This window comes from Dermacentor variabilis, chromosome 4, assembly GCF_050947875.1.
Source record: "Dermacentor variabilis isolate Ectoservices chromosome 4, ASM5094787v1, whole genome shotgun sequence".
Taxonomy (NCBI): Eukaryota; Metazoa; Arthropoda; class Arachnida; order Ixodida; family Ixodidae; genus Dermacentor; species Dermacentor variabilis.
In genome coordinates this window covers 211094652-211110066 of record NC_134571.1, presented here as the reverse complement: position 1 = coordinate 211110066, position 15415 = coordinate 211094652, and the positions used below count along the sequence as shown (strand labels likewise).

Below are 15415 nucleotides of genomic sequence, written 5' to 3'. Positions count from 1 at the left end.
GAATGCACCTCGTTATCGCGTATGATGCGGACATGCCACTATACTCCCAACCTATAACTCCTTCCTAATCCTACTTTAGACCACGGAGAAGCAGCACTGTCAAGCTTGAGCTAGCAAGGCCAGCTATGGCTGGAGGGGTGAGCGCGATGAGCAGTGGCTGCCGCTGAGCTTTTGGAATGAGGGATGTACTCGCCGGTGGGTGAAGAAGCGAGATCGCAATTCTCGCCCCTTACCTTGCCTTTCGAAGTTTTATTAAGTCAATTCGAAATGAAAAAACAGTGCTTCCCTGTCTCGCCCCACTCGATTCCCCGATGTGTAGAACCAGCGCTGGGTTGCTTACGCTTTCGCGTTGCATTTACCAATGCGGACTCATTCTTGATTGGGATGACAGATAGCAACAAGTGCAGCGCTTGTGGTGTCGACGAGACTATAAAACACATCCTATGCTACTGCCCGTCCTTTGAAAATGAAAGGCTTGACCTCTGTACAGCTCTCAACCAGCTAGACGGAAGACCTTTCTCGTTGAACAAGATCTTCTGACCATGGCCTCGAATGTCACAGCTGCAAAAGGCCACCAAAGCTCTGATGTGATTGCTGAAGGGTACCAGACTGAGTGACTGTCTATGATGTAAAGCGGATAACTTACACTACGTCGGCGACATCAACAATGGATTTTGTCTTCTCTTAATCACACTCAATGTCACATTGTGTCGTATATTCGGCAAGACAGCAGCCAGCTCCCGCACAACGGGAGGAAGCAAGCTTTGCTTTACAAAGAAGTTGGTGCATGCAAAAAAAAAAAACGGCATTGGCTCACTTGTGACTCCTCCTCGACGACCAGCTTGGCCTCGAGCGACTGCCTCGTTTCGAGGAAAGCCCTGCGCTGCATGCGCTCCACCCAGAGGAAGGCCATCAGCCCAAGCAGGTTGGCGCACGCCAGCAGGAGCAGCGCCGCCGCCGGGGGGCGCCCCCTGCACAGCGCTACCTGGGCGGCCACCAGGGTGCCCGAGGCGGCCAGCGCCGACACCACGCGCCACGGGAGCAGCACGTGCGCCGCGAACGAGTACACCACCATCCACGGCAGGGCGTCCTCCCACAGCTGCACGCAAGGCAAGGTGCGCTTCAGACAACGCTGTCCAAGTCTGCGCCACGAGGCGCTTCTGCGAAGACTTCAAAAAAAAAAAAAATTTTGGAAATCACCTATGGCAAATGGGACCAATTTTGACTCATTAAGCTTGCCTGCTCGAAGGGGTGGACACTGGTCGCACGGGAAATCGAAATGCATAGTCGACTAATCAACGAAAATTCGGTAATCCAGTGGGTAACCAATTACGTTACGGCAGATAATGCGATTTACTAATTGTAGTAAATTGGCAGTTCGCGAGGCGCATTCTTTTGAAAAGAATTCTGTGGATCACACCGTTTTCGAAATGTTCACCATCAATTTTGCGGCGAGAATGCATTGTCCCTCAGATTACCTTTTCAACAATATGTTGTTTTATGCATTAAAGCGTAAAAGTAACTTCAGCACGAATGCATTTCTTTGAAAAGTTAGGAATTATCTCAAAGACCAAATAACACAAATAGAAGAGAAAAGTAGCGAGGTTAAAAAAAAAATTGCTGACCAGAAGTGTCCTAGGTGCATTCGCGCTAATTATTGCCTGTTCATGCACACTGCGCAATAAGAACACTACTATACGCGCACACGCGAATGTCATATTGTTCTAGTAGCCCTCAAGAGAAACATAGAATGCAAGTAGAGTTTACAGGAATCTAGAAATTAAAACAAATTGTTTAGGTTGCTATCCAAAAACAAATTCATCAGGGCTATGAAGGCACATCTATGTTTCAGTAAGCATGACCATGGACCATGGATTTTGGTTACAGAAAAAATGCGTTTATTTAAGTTCTCTAGCTTATCGCGCTAGTGGACTTTTTCGTGATAATATTGTGGCGAGCTCACGTGGAAGTCCTGAACAAGAGAGTCTCAGGTGTCACAGTCGATGCAGCTGAATGTAGTCTCTTTCAAACGCCTTGCAAAATATAAACAAATAAGAAACGAGGAGTAGAAGTGTATCCAATTTTCGCTAAATCTTTATGTTTAGAAAGTCCTAGAGTAGGATTTGGAGAGAGAGAGAGAGAGAATACAAGGAGGAGAAAAGCAGGGAGGTCAACCAGATGAGGATCCTATTTGCTACCCTACACTTGGGCTAAGGAAAAGTAGGAGTAGAAAGAGGAAGAGAATGTCCACTGAGTGCTCGTGGGAGGGTTCACAGGAGTACTAAAAGCGGTCTCTCAAACCGGTGCGCTTCGAGTACTGTACTACTACACGAATAGTTCTTTTGTGCCTGTGACGGATGTGGCAACGGTCCGAGTATCTTTGCATCAGAGAATTACTCGATAAAAAAATGACGCCTCAGTTTGCTGTTTGAACAATGTAACTTGAGTTATTTATTGTTCCACGCAGCTTGGAACTTTTTATTTTTATATTGCAGACGAGTAATCATGTTCATGCAAGGAGTGAGAATTACCCGTCGATTTGTGAGTTACCTTGTTTGCAGTCATGGACATTTTCATCTGCGTTGAAAGTGTACTAAATTCTATGGCGCATGCTTTGCACACTGCATATAGGCTCTCTGTATTAAACAGTTGTTATCCTCCGATGATGGTGCATTATGGTACTATGCCATCATATTTTTATACCGCTGTTCCACTCGTTTAATTTATTTTTCTAAGCTTTTATTTTTATTCTATATTTAATTTTCTCAATGATAAGTCATATTTTTAGTTCTACGCTAGTATGCTGCATGCTTAGAATGTTATGTGCTAGTGAAAAAAAGAATTATTTCTGAGGGCGGATAACGACCAAAAAGACTTTACCAGCATAGCCCAGCTTTTTCTTTCTACCCCATTAACTGTGATGGTAAAGAAAGTAATTATCATTACCATCACTATCTCATCTAAGACCCCGTAATCAAGACAGGTTAAATCCTGTCCAGCTTGGTCTGCATTTAACTAAGCGCACTAGATACAAGGGAGCGCTAGCCTCCCAGCACAGAGTCGTACATAGTGCCAGGGTATTTTGTTGAGGACACACACCTCTTAACGGATCTGAAGCACGAAGCTGCGGTTTTTATGCGAAGCATTATTAGGATCGATTGCGTGGTTTTATTCGTGCACCCAACAGAGTAGTCCTGAGGATAACCTCTATAGCAATAAAAATGGAGCATACGAAAAGGAAAAAAAAACAGTCAAAAAACACAAAGGACAAGAGGAGAGGTTCACACCACAACGACTAGACTATCAACTGAGCTTTATTAGAATCGGTGTAGTCTCAGCAAGGCCAGCAGAGCATGCGCAACCGCATCATCGCTAATCACAGAGCATGAAAAGACAAGATATCGCTTCTGTCGTGACCGACCTAGAAATGCAAATTCTTTTTCAAGTAAGCGCACCCAGGTTGTACTAATGCAGTCGTCACCTAATAAACTGATGCAGTACGCTTCCAGGATCTCTCGCTCTTCTTTGCCCTTGCCCCTACCAAGAATCGTTACATTGCTGAACAAAGGGTAACAACCACATTCATTGCAATGCCGAGGCAAGTTTGCACCGTTATCTGACCCCAGGGAGGAATGGTGCTCACGCAGGCGGTCATTAATACATCGACCGGTTTGGCCTATGTAAGATCTCTCGCATGTTTTCGCATGGTTTTTTTCCTTAAATATGTACCAACTGGCCCGGATTTCAACCCTTCTGCAGAGCATAAGAAGGTGGGCCAGTTGGGGACCGATCATCACGAAAAAAAAAAGCGCGAGCAACATGACAAGTGAGACAACATGGAAGCAATGCCGAGTGTATGTCCTTTCACTTGTCTTTTGAGAGTATTTTTGGTAACATAATAAGGCCCCGTCTGCAATGGTGGGTTTCGAACAAGCGTCTTTCAGCCGGATGTCACATTCAAGACTGCGCAGCAGACCGCGGTCTTTAACATACTTTTACGGTTATCTTCCGTTTCTGTTCGTGCTTCACTTGTGTTTATGAAACTTTCCTGCTTGTATAGACCGTTTCATCCGGCGAGGAGGATAGGGCGCGCGGAGAGTTTTTCCTCCTCTCTGGCTTGGGCGATCCGGCGCGGCGCTGCTTGAAAGTATTGCTGTCGCGTGCTGCGGAACGATTTCGAGATGTTTTAGACCTTACTTTGTGAACTTTACGCCATGTTCGTTCATATAAGGTCGTCAGGGAAGCCTTTCGGTGCATCAGTAACTATACTGTAGGCAGAAATATGTCTTGGGGGCGCAAAAATGTGACGCGCATAATCAGCCGCGATGTACGCGCATTATCAGTCGCGGTGCGTGTTTGTTTACTATTTTGCTTATATCGATTTCAATTCAGCAAAGAAAGCCGGCGTCTCTGCATTACCAGCATTAAATGGTAAATCAGCTCACTGTCTGATCGATTGGCGTAGGGAGTAAAACATAAAACATAAGGGTGCATGCTCGTGCACGGCCAACCTAAGGCCAACCTAAGGCAATTTGTGATACACTGGCATCGTTCTCACGCATTTCAAGTCTAGTATGCTTCAAATTACCATATGTCTTCCTGCATGAGGCCCATGGTGCTGCTCAACACAGCGATCACTGCGGTTGGTGAGCCAGCACGATACATATATGAGCTGTGTGCTTCGGCATTGCCTTTTTTGGCCGTTATACAGCCATAATATATGAGAGGGTTCGCATAAAAAGAATGCGATGGCTATTTTTCAGCGCAAGATTTCCGTAATACGTGTGAGCGCGTCGTAGAGAACTGAACGAACACAACCGCAAAAAAAAAAAAAAAAAATCTGTTACATCCTCTTTCTCTAAAAAGCAAGAGAAAACGGGCTAATGCCGCACAACGTTTATAAATATATAACCGCTGATGCCGTATGCTTGGACCATGCGCTATATAGAACAAAGATATCTGTAATCCAGCACCTACCACTGCTTAGGACGCTCGCGCAGTTCCTAAATATTCGCTTTGCTGGACAAGCTTAATTCAGGCTATAAGGTATGCTGCTATTACTAGCCAAAACTATTTTATTCATAGGTGGAAACCTCATCGATCCAACCAAGTAGTCACGCAATGAAACCTGCAGCGAACAGTTTGAACGCTTGTCAAAGTATAACAGCACAGCTCCCATCGTAGCAGAACGGTACCCACGCTGTTACGATCGTCGCGTATGTTTCATGGCTCATAAACCGCAGCTTAGGAATAGAGGATAATACTGCAATAAGGTCACATTAATGATTGGAACATTCAGAAATACACAATTGATCTCCGAGGCTGATTATAGGCTCAAATATGCGCACACACATCGCGCTGCGTGTTCCGTCCACCGCAACGCCAGCAGAAATTCCGGCCATGACGCCTTAAACCACTTCAGCACGTCTCACAGAACCGCTTACCACCTAGAAGACGCACGTCATACTAAACAGACCACACGACCGCGAAAACAAACGCCAGAACCTACCGCCGAGCGTATAACTGCCACGCAAAAGACCGCTTTCACCCAAGCCAGTATGGCGCTGCTCATAGGCGGCGCCACTGCGTTCACAATATGGCGGCGCCTACGAAAAAACGGTCTATAAAATTTGAAAGTTCAACTTATTTGAGCACCATCAAGCCTCGCTTAAGTACCAGTGCGCTGGACTGACGCACAAAAGGGCGACGAAGGAAATACAGAGGATTTGCATTACAAATGAGTAGTCGATGGGTTAGAGCTAAGAGTACTCCACGTTTCGAGAGAGTGCAGGCATCGAGGCTGCTGCGTACAAAGAACGAGGTTACGCTCGTTGACTAAACTTGAAGGCGCTTCATCAATGCGAATAGAGCGGAATACAGTGGAAACGGGCGCCGGACAGTCACATGACAGAATTTGCTTAGAGTAAGTGAGATTGTATCATAGAGTGAGCCCCCCATCGCCGTAAATGAATATAAAAGAAGACAGGATATATTTCACGTTACGGCCTGGGAAAAATGCGAATCGCTAAGTAGACACGCAACGCAGCGTTCGATGTTCGCGTTCTCGCACAAGAAGGTAGGGCTGCTGCCGAGTGCGCCGGATTGAGGTCATCGCGCACGCCACGAACAGCCCATGAGCAGGGATCTGCGTCGTTCGCAGACGGGCCACATAAGCAACGCTCTCGTGCATCCATTAACTCTGGCCACAGCGGTGACTTCCAGCAACGCGCCGAGCCGTGGCCCGCCTTCGTCATTGGTCCTTCGGCTGTCATCAACTGCTCCCCAACGAAGCGGGAGCGAGGTTTACTGTCGCCAGAAAGGGAGGCAGAGGCTTGCCTAGGCATTCATTATGGGAGCCAACGTACAAAAAAAGGAAAGAAAACACCAAACGGGGGGGGGGCGCAAACAACAGGCAATTGATCGGGCTAGTTGGTACGAATCCGAGGCGGCACCCGTGCTTCGTGGTTTGTTCCTGCTTACTCACTGATGCATGCGCTGCCTGCAACCGAGCAACACACACACACACACACACACACACACACACACACACACACACACACACACACACACACACACACACACACACACACACACACACACACACACACACACACACACACACACACACACACACACACACACACACACACACACACACACACACACACACGCGCACACGCGCGCGCACACACACACACACACACACACACACACACACACACACACACACACACACACACACACACACACACACACACACACACACACACACACACACACACACACACAGCCCCCGTCGACTGGGGCATCTAACGAAAGGTTGTGCTCTACCTGTGTTGTTACTTCTATGATCTGTGACGCACGAGTGCAGTAGCAAGAGTCATGCGGGCGCGGAAATCGTCAGCACGGTGTCTTTCGGCAAAAGGAGTTGAGTTTTGCAGCTGCTCGCCCGTGTTAGCCGAAGAGATACCTACGTCGAAATTGTGCACAAATATTCATGTTCACCAAGTTCACCATGCATCTGACTAAACATTGCGTGGTACATGTGTTATTAGTTCACTCACATGACTTATGATGCATATTCCCTGTAGCGAGCGATCTAAAAGCGCGGCAATCACCAGCGTAGGGTCTCTTCGGCGGCATCAAGAACAATAGCGTTTCGTAAATAACAGGATAATGTAATTCTGAGCGTCGAACCAATCGGAAAGATGCAACTGCCATCAACAGACATACACGCAAGAGAGACTGCAGGCCTTTTCTCCCGTTTGTGAATGGCGCCCCCTCGGATGATCTATACAACTGTGGAAGATAAACTACCTGAATCCACGGACTCGTCGTAATCTGGAAATAAAGTATCTATGACGAGTGTGGTGCATGATACTGTGAGACACAAAGGTGAAGGCAAACAGGGAGAGCGCAGACGTGAGCCCAATGTCGTTCAAGAGACGTCGAAGAGCGGCAAGCGTGAGGACACGGGAAATAGAGGGGAAATGCTCCGATCTGGAATAACCCGCAGAGCTCCCAAGAACCAATCCTTAGCAGACACGGAGCTCCAAAAACCACCAATCCGAAAAGGACACAAGGGCCAGAGAAGAAGAGCGAGGCGCGTTGGCAGAACGCGGTGGATTTCCAGGAAGTGACCCAGTAAGGGGGTCGGCCACCGGACTGGGAGGGGTAGACGGGCCGCCGGGTTCCTGACCCAAGCCACCAGGACTTCACCCACCCGGGGCATCCTGCCGACCTGCTCCTGCGCTTCAGAACTGCTGAGGGGTCTGCGTTCTTTTGGCCAGCTGGAACCGCCGTGTTTCAACCATCAACTCGTCCACCGGCTTGGCAAGGACAGCGCCGCTTATCTCATCGCCTAGCCCGCCGCTTGTGAACGTCCAACTGGTATTGCGCTGAATTCACCGCAATCGTGTACTCGTGTCATGTCATAACATAGTGTGCTGGTGACATTCTAACTTGAATTGTAATTGTATCTGGCTTATAGTATTATATTACATTATGTATTATATTATGTTATTATATTAAACGTCTCGTGTGCTTTCCTGGAACGAACGGCATTGGCCTTGATTGGGTTCTCTGGGGTTCTAGAAGCCTCTGGAACCAGTTCGAAACATTAGGAAAAGAACTTGCATCACAGAAACCTGCGCATTGTAGATACCATGTGTTGTATTTTAAGGCACCGTTCTCCGAAAACTAAGAAGGTCCCGCCACAGATGACCACCAGTAAAACGGGAGAAAGAGCTAAAGAAATCTATTATCTTTGAAAGAGAGACAGTCGCGTTTGCGTCAGCGTTGCTTATGATGCAGCGCTAACACCGCCGATGGCTTGGTTAGTTGTTCCTCAGTTAAATGGTGCAACCCACTAGTATAGTCGGTTCAGACGTGGAACATCAGTGGAAATACAAAAATTCTTGCAGCAACATCAAAATGTGTGGAAAAAATATAACATTTTCTCCATTAGGGCGGTGCAATGAGTGTCATAGCAACATGCCAGAATAATACATGAAGTGCAAGACTCGTAGCTGTATCGGCAGTATTAACTGAAGTAAACGCAAGCTGACTAATTAACAATGAGCTGCAGTACTAGGGGTTCTCTGTTAGAATACTGCCGTAGGACAATTTCATTTATGTTTATTAAAGCAAATGTATTTCTTAGCCACTTTACCAGCACTTTTCCGTATCGGGTATGTTTGAAACATCTTTCCTGGGACGATTCCGGAGTTAATGCAAAGCCTCACCAATACATTTACAACATTTTAAACTTTTAAGCCTATTATTCTTTCGCACTTCTAATATTGAAGTCTGAGAAGATTTAGGATATAATGCATGCGCTGTCGGTGTTTTTTTAATGAAATTTGTTTGTGGGCTACCATTCTCAAAATTCTGAGGAATAATTTTGTCAAGAATGTAAGACCTGGTATGACAAACTTTAGTGATAGAATGGTGTGGCAGTACAATAAGCATGTACCGCATTTCATATAGCAAAACGTAGCATACAGCATACAATACACATCTACCCAAATATATACAGAACCTCATGGCTGCTCATACGCCAACGACGACGGCATGAATTCGCTTGGGGTCTCCACAGAGTTGCTATCACAATAAAAGTATAACTAAACTTTCGTGTTGCTGCGACGTGACGTGTTCAATGACGTGGGCATTAGGCACACCTTTAGATAAGAAAATACCACCGCAGAAAAGTGTTTATGGCAGCGCCGACCGTGTAAATAATTCCAGAGGGCAACACTGTGCCCATGCAACGAAGTGGTTCGTGTATTGTTTTACACCCGAGATCTTGCCTCGGTGCCAGGAGTGAACAAAGCCAGCTGCAAATTAAAAAAAAACCCACAAAAACCACACTTTATATTAACAACCATCAAACAGAGATGAAACAAAACCTCAACCTCAGTTCACTAAAGGGGTAACAAAATTGAAGCAGAAAGACGGAGCATGCAACAAATTACACGGGCGTAAATCAGCAGGGATCAACGCAGCTGCGATTAACTTAAAGTGTCAATGACAAATTCCAAAATCGTTGTGAATAAAAACGTTAGAAGAAAAAAAAAGTACACCGGGTGTTAGTTTCTTCTGTAACAGATTCGCACGAGGAATGCAGAACAGCGAAGTTCGAAGACTCTCAAGGATGGCTGAGTACCGCAGCTGTGCCGATATAAAAAGGCCTCCCGCATCTTTTCACCATGGAACAGATGCCGCAGGCCGTCGGGAAGACAGCTTGTTCTGGGTGAAGGCCTGTGTGAGTCCGGGTCCAAGAGCCCATCAAGCCCGCGGCCTCCGCACCCCAGCCACCTTCTTTGCACGAATAGTGTCGCGTCGTTGTCGGGAGACGGCCGGCCATTGAGAAGAGCTGAATCGGCTATGCAGATGCCTCGCAATTCATGCACCCGACGAGCTCTCACCTCTGTGCCCTAGCCGTGCTCCTGCTGCGAACCACCGCCGTGTCCTTCTCTGCCTCCTTCTTCTAGTCGACCGTCCAGCTCTTCGATGGGAGATATTCCTCACGTTTTGTTCTTGCAACGCTCGGCGCGCTCGCACCAAACCCCCGCGTTACTCCGTCGCCTTCATTGTACTCAAAGCTCGCGCGGCGCTGTAAACTCGCAAGTGTCCTCAATGAGTGGACCATGGCGAGTTCGCGCACATCAGCGCAGCCCAGTCTAGCAAATGTGCTTCAAGGATTCTTAGACCGAAAAATGCGCTGTTTTCCCTTGCAGTCTAACGCTCCACCCATCAATCAATGACACCTTCAGTGCCCAGAACATTTCTTGCGGTCGCCGAATGGAACGTTTTTCTTTTTTTATCAGTCGCTCCTACCCACAGTATCATAACGATGAATCGCATCACCTGTGCTCAATCCTAGGCAACGAAGCTTTAGCTGATTAGCTGAACGCCTAAAGAAACCGAAGGGTTCATAAGCATCCTAATAATAATAATAATAATAATAATAATAATAATAATAATAATAATAATAATAATAATAATAATAATAATAATAATAATAATAATAATGATGATGATGATGATGATGATGATGATGATGATGAATGTACTCTCGTTCAAATTGAATGTAGATGGGGGCTGTTTCTCTTAATGGCGGACTCTTCAGTTACCGCCAATGAAGCAACCCACATTTCTTTAAGGCTCCGAAAAAGAGAAAACGGAAGATGCCCCAACACGGCCTAGACGAGAAGGCTGGGCAGCAATTCTTGGCCCCCGCTGGTTTCCCAGCCACACGATGCCCGATTATCTGTGCTGCTGCTGTTGTGATACATGGACAAGAGCGTTATCGATGCGTTCGCTGGCCGGTTGGCGGAGATCGATGACTGTTCGTGAGACGCACCATTAGGCGCCGCGGAAAGCCAGGCGGACAGGCCGGAAGGACGTATGATGGCCGAGCACTCTCGTGCCCGGCGCTCTCGGTGCAGGCTCGGGACCCCGACGCGCTCGGTCGAACCTCTCCCGAACATCCGCTTCCGACCTGTCCACCTGCGCGCGTTCGTGAACTGGAGTCTCTTGTGCGCGCATGACAGACACGAGGCGAATGAAACAAAGGGGGTACGCTCTACTTCTCTGTCGTGTAAACAGCAGCTGTCGTATTTGTCTAAAGAAACGTTGCGCAGATCGGATGTCGGTAGCGGGTGGGCTGAACAACTCTGGGCACAATAACTGCTCTGTGCCGCCTGAGTTGTGCCGCCTGAGTAATTCTTGCGTGCTGAACGCGAGTGTTTCTATTCTCCTTCGCATGCTGTATGTGCATTTTTATGACCATCAATGTGCTTACTTTAAAACAGTGTTTCCGTGGTGCGTATTCATGACAGGACTGTGGTGAAGGAAGATGCAGGCAGAGGGACCGAGAAAGATACAATAATTGTCCCTCTCGCTGCCTTTGCATCCCCGAGGCTTTTGCCATTCCAACCATGAAGTTTGCTTCAATTGCCAACAAGACTTGCACAGTGGTCGTTTCTTGTTCTCTTAATTTTTATCAACAATTAACTTTTCTTTCCGCACAGTTGTTGTCTCAGAGGCTGTGTTGATTTCGTTCATAAACATCCGTGGAACCAGCAGACAGTATTGTGCGATTCCAAGGCGGCTCTCCAAACATAACAAACAGCGATTCATCACGGTCCTCCGGAACAAATGGTATCCGAAAGAGCTGATCGTACGGTCTTACCACCACGCTGTTCAAAATGTGCACCCCGTGCTTGAAACATTCTATAGTTGGCCACCACGTTATTGTGGCGTGACATGCACTGACAGGTAAGGCGAACAGCCAGGCTGCGCCTTCCGACGAACCCAGCATGTGTGCATGCATTTGTCAAAACCATGCAGCGCGGCATCTTGGGCTGCTTGCTCGTCAAACTGCATCAGAAAGTTGGAATTCAGCGAATTTTACGAATTCCAATCAGCCCTTCTTGGTCCTTTCGTTCGCGCTTTTGAGAGCCGCCTGGTCTGTCCGTGTTGCGAGACATCTTCCCTATGCATGTCGTTTCTGGCTTAGTGTCACGCTTTCAAACGTCCACTGCGTTACCACGATGAAGAATGCAACTTTTGCAATTGCCACTAGTCCATCGAATACACTACTTGTAGCTGTCACTCGCCTACTTTCGATAGCCAAGGAGATTCATTGCATGCAGATGAAATATTAATAAATTGATTTAGATATTTATGAATAAATAAACAGTTCATCAATTATTTATTGAGAATATATGTTTATATTGCACCGAAGGTTTTAACCGGCAACATTATTAGTATTAGGCATATAAAATCAATGTTACAGACAATTAAGCCATGAGAGAGAAAGGGTGCATAGAAAGACAGGGAGGTTATCCAGAGGTATAGTTCTGATTGGCTACCATGCACGCGCAAGCGGCAAAAGGATAGAATGAGTTAGACAGAGGAGCACTAAGCAGCAAAGCAAACCGTGCACAGTATTTCATTAAAACTTTTTTCTGGGCGATTTGGTGCATACTTGACTTAAAAAGTGTAACAGCACAAACACATGCATCCACAAAGTAACAAGGACGTGTACAGCATCTTGGGGGTAACAGGTAGCGTTCACAAAGTGCAACATTTAGGTTCACTGTTGAACTGTAGAGAGCACAAAAAAATGTCACAGGGAGAGCTAGCAAAAAAGCGCGTTAGCTTAGCCTGTGTCCTTTGTAATTTGTGGGCGCTTCAGTTCAACAATAAATCATCAACAACAGGCCCAACTTTCAGTTGTGTTGTTTAGGACTGTAGACTCCCGCAACCTACAGCAGCGCCAATATCACCTTTTCGCAGAGTTACTTTGGGAGCATTGATCTAGAACTTTCTGCTCTTTTTTTTTTGATATTGCACAAGTGGAAAGTAAAGAGCACATTAACTGAAACCAAGGTGTACAATTCATTATAGATGTGGGTAGAACTTTAGACAAACTTCATGCTCATAATAAAATAAAATAAGATAAAATAAAATAAAATAAAATAAAATGTTGCTGCCCAGTGGAAGCTGCACCCATAATCTCCGCATTAAGTGTGCAGCGCTCTGGCAAAGACTTACGGTGATGGATGTACCTTCATTCGGTTTTATTTTTTATCGTTTCTTTTTTTTTTTCATTTACGCATACGAATTCATAGCCTGGCAGCAAGAGTGTTAGCCAGCGCCACTCAAGGTCGTGGCGGCAGATGTGTAATGGCTATTAAATCGCAAACTCATTGCTTGGTAAAATGAAAAGTATTTTAATTTTCTTAAGCTGTCCTTGGCTTTAGCGTCTGCTTTATATGGGTATTGGTACAGAAAGCCCCAAGAGCCTTGCTGTGCTGGTAAAAGAAGGTGTGGCATCACTCCTGAACCAGCAGCGATTGAGTGCATGCGCGCTTACGGGCTTCTATCACCTTTCCTTTTACCATGCCCATGTTCCTGTGCCAGCTAGCAAACCAGATGAAATTTGGTTAACCTGCATGCTTTACTTTAAAACGCTCCCTATTTTAGACAAATCTCTCGAAGCAAAGATGAAGGGAAGAAAGACACGCCTTAAGCTTACAAGCACTACATAAAAGGTTTAATCGAGATGTCACAAATATTTTAAATGTCAACCTACTTTAAATATAAAATATATTTACCGTAAAATTTATTTTTGTAGACCCTTCAAAATAGCGCTATTTCTGTTTTTATGCTATAGCTGGTTGATAGGAGAGAAGAATCCTGAATTGCGTTTTATTGCGATAACAATTACATGGGCACCCCAGGAACATTTCTGCCGTCGCCACACGCCGTATGCTGTATGTGCGAGTGAAAGCTTACGAGGGTGAACTCGCGATCGCGGCTCAATGACTTGACAGCGGTGAGGGCGCGCCGTCTTCGGTCGCGCGCAAGGCTCCGAGGGGCGTGCTGTGTTAAACTCCGGGCTGCTCTATCTTGAAAGTGATTTGTGACGGCGACAGAGTGGGCGTACTGCTGATAGCTTAGTGTGGGCTGTGTTCTCGCCATTTAGTTCGCGTTGAAGACAGAGGAAGCACAAAAGTAAATTCGCTCGCTGTTTCAGCCACGCTTCCTCACTCCGGCGTTTTGGCCGCGAGTTTCCGCCATCATCGATTAAGATGTGCCCATGTTTGCTTATGCACACGTGACAGATGGTAATTTAGATGATATATAGCCTATGTTTACAAGTTTATACGGCCGATAAAACTACTATCCTCACTTCGTATAGCTGTCCACTAATTTGTAATCGCAATCGTTGCTTCGCCTTTCGGCGCAGACTGCGACTTTTTTTTAACGAAAGAAAGTTTATGTTTCCTTCTTTTGTATTGCTGCTAAGACAATAAAGCTGAATGACAGAACAGAATGCGCCCGTTCATGCACTCGCTTGTCTGTGTAGTGCTTGCGCAAGCCGTGACCAATACCGGTACATTTTACGAGTGGCCAACAACGCGCGGCCTTAAACAATGCGATATCGAAGCCGAGTATATTGCTGTCCTCACTGGAAACTATTAAGCCCGTAACGTTCTATTCGCACCCTCAAAAATTTAATTCTGGGGTTTCATGTGCCAAAACCATGCAGTCACACCAAGGTCGATCCAAATAGGTCGCGAAGCTTCGGGCGAAAAGCTGTTCGGAACAAATTGTCACTGACATCAGCAATGATTGTTAAGGGAGCAGCGATTGAAGCTCGACTATGTCAGGCGGGAACAAACACTTGATAAAGAAAGGTCGTTTTTTAATTAAACCGAGACACAGTTAGATTGTTCGAGGAAAATAAAATTTCTATTCAATAGTAAATGCACGTGACGAGAAAAGAAAAGACTGCTCTCTTTTATAGTTTACCATTATCATTGAATATCTCTTTTCAGCGCCCACAATTACCCCTATCACTTGCAATGCAATGCATCTCTTGGAGTGAGCAGAAGAGCGGGCTCGTAAAGTTCACCTCACACATTGTGTTGTTTTGCGTGTCGACGTTTGAATTTGATGGTGCGGGTAGTTTCATCGTTTCTTAACATGTTAAGTCAAAAGCAGTGAATTACAACCGCTGGATAATTGTTTAGTTTAGCTGTTTTCGTGCGACTGCGCTGGCTGACGGCCTAGGCGTCCGACGATGGGACCACCACTCTACACCCAAAACGTTTGTTGGTATCCAAAGAAAGTATGTTCTATGCAGGGATACGATTTCGACACCCGCACGGCCGACCTATTACTGCATCGCTTTCCACGCTGAAAGCTCGGGACACCCATCAAGTCGAGTGGCGGGGAATTGAAATATACAGCTCTAATGGCAAGCCACTAAAACAAATTTCGCCTCTTTGAGAACAAAATTACGTCACTTCTGTTTTTAATGGATATGGCGTCACAATGTTTCTTCCGCCGGAAGTGTTCCCTCCTCACACAGATGGCGCTAAGCCCCATGAACCGCCGA

General features: G+C 46.2%; 1 protein-coding gene across 3 annotated transcripts in view; it reads right to left on the bottom strand.

Annotated features, from left to right (window-relative positions):
- LOC142580095 (adenylate cyclase type 3-like) overlaps positions 1-15415 on the bottom strand; it is a 416897-nt gene that overhangs the window by 187519 nt on the left and 213963 nt on the right. For all 3 annotated transcript variants that reach the window (XM_075690881.1, XM_075690880.1, XM_075690883.1), the window contains one exon: positions 818-1099. In XM_075690881.1, coding sequence (XP_075546996.1) covers positions 818-1099 — 282 coding nt within the window. The remainder of the gene's footprint in view (positions 1-817; positions 1100-15415) is intronic.